Below are 7,246 nucleotides of genomic sequence, written 5' to 3'. Positions count from 1 at the left end.
ACATACATAAACATATGTATACATATGTATACATACAATTATATATATATATATATATATACAATTTATATATATATATATATATATTTTTTTTTTCTTTATACATATATATATATATATATATATATATATATATATATATATATATATATATATATATATATATATACAATTATATATATACGATCATATATATAATGTCAACTCACTTTTAAATCAAGATAATACTCTTATTGTGTTCCTACTTGTAAGAGAGAACAAGTCTAAATGAGATTACCTGTCTAAATAAAAGTTAAAAAAACTAACTAACTAACTAAATAAATAAATAAATATTGTTGTCTTAATTATAAGAATAGAGCTAAGTAGAGCGTAAATTTTATCTCTCTAGAGATCGAGTCTTAATTCTGCGATAATCAGAATTAGACTGTAGATGGCGCTGTTTCTTCTATATAACAAGGGTGTTCTCCCATCATATACGTATACATGTCTGTGGTTCTCCCACCCATGTTTGCGCCACAACAATATCTAAAAAATATATATGTAAATAAAAAACGCACAAAGTATATGAATATACCACAGCTTTAACATAAGTATTAGTTAAATTGGCCCAATATTGTGTAAACTGGATAGTTATGAAATCAATGACAAATTATAGGTGAAAATAATTATAGACTGAATATAGTATCTAGAGAGTGTAGATATGGTTATGATGTACAGCCATATTCAATAGACTATTATTGAAACATGGATGTCAGTCATTTCAGCACGCTTTACATGACCTAATTAAATTGATTGATGTTTTTAAGCTATTATTACTGTTAATCATTAAAATTTACTGTTAGGAGCTAATGAAAACATGACAATTAAGATTAGAATATTACATAAAATATTGACTAATAAAAAAAATTATACAGAAATGTTGGTTTAATAAGAAAGTATGTGTAATACCTGTTTAAAGGCAGTCATTTTCAAAAACTACTTTTGAATGAAAAGGAGCCTAATCAGAGGCATATTCTAAATTATTGAATATAACTGCATATACTGAATGAGTTCAGTATTGGTAGGATTTATTGAGCATTTTTCTTTTTCCTACTCCTTAACGCACTGGAAATAAGACTCACTCCTATCATACATTGTTATTGTCTATGTGGGGATGGATATGCCTTTTTAGTCTGAGTAAGGGAGTGGAGTGTATCGGAAAGAGAATTACATTTCTTTAATGGGAAAGACAATCAAATTGACTATAAAATTTTAATAAAACCTGTTGTAAATGCAAAAAAATAGACAGGGTTGGTATTTAGATGTATTTTTTTTTTGTAAATTAAAACAAAAATCAAACAACCCTTTTTTATTGTTTGCTTACTATTACAGGTTTTCGGAATGTCCGACTTCTGAGTACAGATGGAACACGCCATTAGTTATTGGTCCTGCAGCAACTAACCAGAAAGGCTGGTTCAAAGATAAGCAAAGCAAAGCTTAAATAATCAAAGCTAAGAGAATCTAGTAAAAAATATACTAGGTTAACACAAACTCAACTGAATTAAGCTCAAATAAACTAAGAAGAAAATGCAAGCTAAGTTGTCTAGTGAGCTTAGCTAACACAAACAAAGCTGGGCTAGATTGACCTAAAGCTAAACAAAACCAGAAAAAAATGAACCTAAGCTAAACCAACAAAACTACAACAACACAGTTGCTCAAATAATATAAGTAAAGATAAAACAAGAAATGGCAAAGATGGCTAACACAAGTTAAACTAACCTAAATAAGTTAAATGATAAAGGAGAAAAGCTAAATAACGCTAAAAGCTATTCTATATTAAGTGGGTGAGCTAAGCTAAATCAAACTAAGCTAAATTAAGACAAGTTAGGCTGAAATGATTAAGTCATGGGTAAACTAAGCTAATTCAACCTTAAGTTAAACTAAGAGAAGACAAAGTAAAAAAGGTCAACTAAGATAATCAAATGTTGAATAAACCTACTGGATGTTTGCGTTGTACAAGCAAAATAGTTATGCACATCCTCTATAAGAATGCATAAAAAATTCTGTTGACTCATCTGTTTCTATAATTGTCTTTTTTTGTGAATGTGCTGGAATGCCATTATTTGGACAAAAGCTAGACATAAAGTTTGCTGATGTGCAATTGGCTGCCTCACTAACATGCTATATTGTATACAGTTGAAATGTAATTTAAAACGACAATTAGAGAATACAGTGTGAGTATATGTAAAATATACATCTACATAAAAGCAAGATTATTTATTTATATTGCATATTTTAGGGATTAAGCTATTTAATATGATTCTACAGAATAACATTAAAAGCTTCATTATGTCTGTTCTCAACCCCTTAACCATAAAGTTCATCATCATAAATTAATCAATAACCTTTAGCTCCTGACTCCATTGGTTACAACACATTCACCAGAACTCCATTTAAAACATGACCACACATGACTCTTATCACTAGTTTGAACAGGGCAGACAAACAGATCGATTGAAACCACTTGCAGTGGAAAAGTGCAGAATTCATAGTAGAAAAGAGAAGGAAAGATGTCGTCCGAAGGAAAGATTTATCAAGATTTGACCACGGATGAGGGCTCACATTCTCATCGTCGAATATTTGGACAAGGTAGAGTTTACAAGAAACCGGATTACAGCTTTCTATATTTGCCTGGCACTTTAAGTTACTCATTTATTTTATTCACCTTCCCTAGCTTTAGATTATCCAGCTATTTAGAATGTAATTACAAGAAGTAAAATGGTGTCACAATAATTTAAAAAAAGTGTATTTTGTCCTTAAAAAGTCTAACTTTAATGCTAGTTTTGCCTGAGGCTTATTAGAGGGTAAACATCAACTATATAACATCCTCAGGTTCATATTTTAAGTACTTAGCAAGACAGAATTGCCTATGAAAACCAACACTGACGAAAATGTTTAAGGTCTGTTTGCAGAAATTGGTGGAAATACGTTTCAACACCACCGACTGGTTATACTAAGTCTGGGCCTGCTAAATGCTGCTCTGCTCATTTCTGCTGCTGTTATTGGGATTTACTGTAAGTATGAGAAGACAAACATAGACTATTGTAAAGTTACCAGATAATTTGATAGCTGAGCTCCAAACTAATAGGAAGATATTAGCCATATTAAAAACAGGAATATCAGTACTTGGGATGTGAAAGGCTGGTGAACATGTTCAGGTTTTGTTATAAGGTGATAAATACATTCTTGCATTACTAATTAGTAAAGTTTATATGTTTTAAAATGTTAAAGGACTGCTCAGTCACTTCGATGTTGAGATCTGAACCAAAAAAGTTTCAACCAGCTGTTACCTAAGCCAGAAACAGAATCAACAATTTTAGTGTGTATTCTCTAACACCATTTTCTTTATTATCCAGGTGCTAATGCCAAGGACCTTCAGATTCCTGGTTTAGCAGCTTCACCCCTGCTTGTTGAGGTGAACTTTCTTCGCAACCACACAGAGTTAATAAGAGACAAACTGGAGACCCAGAACAGATTGAAGAAAGAGCGGGCCAACCATGTCCAAATGAAGCTGGAAGTGCGGCAGAAGAAGACTCTGACTGACAGCCTTCAGAGGACAATTAGCATGCTACAAACAGAGAAGACACATCTCCAGTCCAATAGATCTGCCTTTGGTAGCTTTAAGCCTTTAAGAATTACATGATGTTTTTGTACCGTGTCTTACAAAAGTGTTCATATCCTTTTTTTTGGTCAATCAATCAGTGGTTATCCTCTGAGCACATCACATTTTATCACGTTCCAACCACATACTTCAATTAGTTTAATAGGCGTTTCCTGTGATAGACCACCATGAAGAGCTGCATATTTGTAAAGTGGAAGAAAAATTATACTTTTTAAAGTTTTTTTTTTTTTTATTAAAAAGAATGAAAAAGGTGGCATGTATTAATTTCCAACCCCGTTAATTAGTATTTCTGCACCATAAAGCTTCCCGGCTGAATAAAGCCTACCCAGTGCGTGATGTTTCCACCTCCATAAGTCATAATAGGAGGATCTTGTGTTAAGGTGTGATGGTTTTTGTCACATGCACAAGCTTTTACAGGACTTCTTATTGTTTTCTTCTTGCTACCCCCTCCATAGATGCCATATTTGTGGAGTGCACGACTAATAGTTCTCTCACCTGACCTGCACATATTCTTTGGTTACCACGCTCCGTTTCTTTCTCTGGTTAATGTTCTCCTTGCCAAGCTTGTGAGTTTAAGTGAGTGTCCATGTCTTAGTAGGTTTATAGTTGAACAATACTCAACATTTTTTAGTGGATTGAGCTGTATCTTGTGAGGTGTTTCAAGTTTTTTATTTTTTTCCCATTTCTGTTTTTGTTTTTAGAATTATTTTATTTATCCCCACAGTGCAATTAAGTGACATAAATAGATAGCTTTAAAAATTAGAAAACAAGCAAACAGTTTAAAATCTGAAATACAGAAAGCAGAAATGGACAATAGATAATTTGGATATTGTTGTATACCCTAAATCTGCTTTTAACTTCACCTCAACTCTGTCCGTGACCTGTATGCTGTGCTCCCTGGTCTCTATGATGCTGGTTGTTCTCTAACAAACCTCTGAAGCATCACAGAACTGCTGGATTCATTCCTGGATTAGTTTACACTCAGGAGGCCTCTATTTATTAATTAGAGGCCTTCTGAAGGCAATCGGGTGCGCAGGGTTTTATTTAGAGGCATCAGAGTGAAGAGGACTAAATGCCACACTTTTAAGATTTTTGCACAACCTTGTGTTAGTCTGTCACATAAAATTTCTATAAAATACATTGATGCTTGTGGTGGTCATGTAAAAAAAAAAAGTTCAAAGGGCATGATACCCTTTGTGAGAAACTGTACAACTTGTGTTGCACAATCTGAAAATGTAAAAATGTCTGTATGATTAAAAATAAAAAAACTGCTTTGGTTTGTGTTAAAACAGAGAACAACTGTGCCAGATGCCCCGCAGGATGGCTCCTACTTAAAACGTCATGTTATTACTTTTCTAAACATGAGCCGGCTTCAAGAAAGAACTGGACAGACAGCAGAGCAGACTGCGTCCGCCAAGGAGGCGACCTGCTCGTGATCAACAACTTGGAGGAACAGGTGAGTCAAAAATTGAAGACAGATTTATATTCGAAGAATTCAAATCTTTTGATCGTTTTAAGGAAACACAATTTAAAGTGATTGTGAATTTTATTATAATATTTAAATTACCATATTTAGACGATTAATGTTTTATCTGATATGTTGATTTATTTATTTTTTTAAAGCTACTCATGAGTTCGAATTTTCCAAGGATTGCAAGTAGTTCATCGTGGTGGATGAACGGTCTCTGGATCGGTCTCACTGATGTGCAACATCCGGGAACGTGGACATGGACAAACAACGTGACTGAGACGTCCACGATGTAAGAATTTCAGTGATTATTAACGCCAACACATTAAAATAACTTTAAAAAAAAAAAACACCATAGCTTTTAGGAAACACAATGCCGAGAATCTCTGAATATTCTTTAACAACCACAGGTACTGGAGAAATGGGCAACCCAGTCGTAATGGGACGCAGAGCGGGAACTGTGTTGCCTTTCATTACTACGGAGACAATTTGAAGACTTGGTACACTGGAAACTGCCAGGAGCATCTACTAAACTGGATCTGTGAGATGAGGCCAAGCAATCAATGAAGTCATTTAAAAATATGTTTGAGCTGCCTGGAGAATTTTGTTCATCAGTCTGATCTGTTTTAGCGATTGGATTACAGATTACATATATATAAAATCATGAAAATGTACGTTCTTCATTTGTCAAAGATGTTGTAGATCATCTTGTTTGAGAGATTAAAATGTCCCCCATTAAGGCCAAGCTCCTAGGTAAGAGCTTGCTTTGGTGCCTTACAAGTTTCTCTTATAGGTACAAGTATCAGTAAATTGATAAGTTAGTTACTTGGTGTGTACTGACACATTCAGAAGTGAGGTTTAAGCAATATTATGTGCAAAGCTAAGAATCTCTGTTGTTTGTTCTCAGAAATAAAAGTTTTATAATTCATAAACTGTGTTTGAAAGAATCTCTTATCAGTCTAGAACATTTCAGTCATGGTTTGACTTGTCTATCTGTTGCACTTTTTATACTTGTCTAATAATGCGGGGGTCCTAATGATAAAATAGACGTAGAAAACATTACCTTTTTAACTTTTCACGAATTACTCAAGGTTTCGTGAATATGAAAAAAAGCAGTGAAATACATTTTTAGTTTAGCACCAATAGCAAGCTTCAAAGCAGCAGATGCTAACCTTAAAGTTGTTCGCGTTCAACGTTAAACAGCTGCCGTATGTCACAGTGTTTACAAATCATTTCCATCTTATTTGTCAAGGTTTAATTTTTTCTTCCTTTATCGTACCTGCATTTAAATGGAGAAGGATGACCCAGTGGCATAGGAAAATTACCGTCCAGCATCACATCACCCTGCTATGCAGTTAACACGGTAGCACACACACCTGGACCGCCAGCCGAGCAAGCCTGGCACGGATTTTTGGATATGTTAAACAATTCTGCTGCACAAATGCCGCAGCTATCACATGCCATGTCTACCTGACATGTGTGACACTGTTATAGAATCAACACAAACTGAGAATGTATCATGTGAAATAACACATTTTTTGTATAATTTGACTAATAATCATCTGTACTCTTTCCTGATGGTCAGTTGATCCTTAAATATAAAAAGATAAGAAAATGGTGATTTTATAGCAAAAGCGACATACCCTGGCCCAATATGTGCACGCCGTAAGGAGCACATCAAAATACAGTCATGAGAAAAACATTGGACTTCCCATGTTTTGTGAGGACACTAAGATTTTGTGAGATGTTTTTTTTAAGCATCTTGAGTTCTGCTTTTGGGGTAAACTTGCTCAGATGGCCAGACCTGGGCATGTTGACAATGTTTTAAATGTCCACCACTTCTATACAGAGGAATGGCATTTCATGTGAAACCTCTCTAAGTTCCTTACTAGGCACATAAACCATTGTAATCTGTGTGCTAATTTATTCTTTTGCTGGAATTCGTTTTTTGTGTCTTAGAAAGGCTTTTAAAATGCATTTTCTTTAGTTTTAATGTTTCATTTTAAATATTACTTCAATATTATTTTATAATATTGTTAAAACTGAAATTAAATATCAGCATGTTCTAATACCATTTTAGAAAAACATATCAATTGTTGTCAAGGTAGCCCCAAGTT

General features: G+C 33.9%; 1 protein-coding gene across 2 annotated transcripts; it reads left to right on the top strand.

Annotated features, from left to right (window-relative positions):
* The first annotated feature begins 2,494 nt into the window (after positions 1–2,494).
* On the top strand, positions 2,495–6,061 carry LOC118556608 (CD209 antigen-like protein E). 2 transcript variants are annotated; one of them, XM_036151098.1, is made up of 6 exons: positions 2,495–2,628; positions 2,952–3,053; positions 3,396–3,653; positions 4,954–5,117; positions 5,285–5,421; positions 5,540–6,061. In XM_036151098.1, the coding sequence occupies exons 1-6, from the start codon at positions 2,550–2,552 to the stop codon at positions 5,694–5,696; spliced, it is 897 nt and encodes a 298-aa protein (XP_036006991.1). In that variant the 5' UTR covers positions 2,495–2,549; the 3' UTR covers positions 5,697–6,061. The 2 variants fall into 2 exon arrangements, with proteins under 2 accessions (XP_036006991.1, XP_036006990.1); XM_036151097.1 differs by having other exon boundaries at positions 2,940–3,053.
* The last annotated feature ends 1,185 nt before the right edge of the window (positions 6,062–7,246 follow it).

This window comes from Fundulus heteroclitus, chromosome 19, assembly GCF_011125445.2.
Source record: "Fundulus heteroclitus isolate FHET01 chromosome 19, MU-UCD_Fhet_4.1, whole genome shotgun sequence".
NCBI lineage: Eukaryota > Metazoa > Chordata > Actinopteri > Cyprinodontiformes > Fundulidae > Fundulus > Fundulus heteroclitus.
This window is presented reverse-complemented; position numbering and strand designations above follow the sequence as displayed.

Bases quoted from the DNA above. Each gene is read 5' to 3' on its own strand.
- LOC118556608 (XM_036151097.1), top strand. From the start codon at position 2,550: ATGTCGTCCGAAGGAAAGATTTATCAAGATTTGACCACGGATGAGGGC. The intron at 2,629-2,939 runs GTAGAGTTTACA...AAAATGTTTAAG, and splicing joins TCGTCGAATATTTGGACAAG to GTCTGTTTGCAGAAATTGGT. The intron at 5,118-5,284 runs GTGAGTCAAAAA...ATTTTTTTAAAG, and splicing joins TCAACAACTTGGAGGAACAG to CTACTCATGAGTTCGAATTT.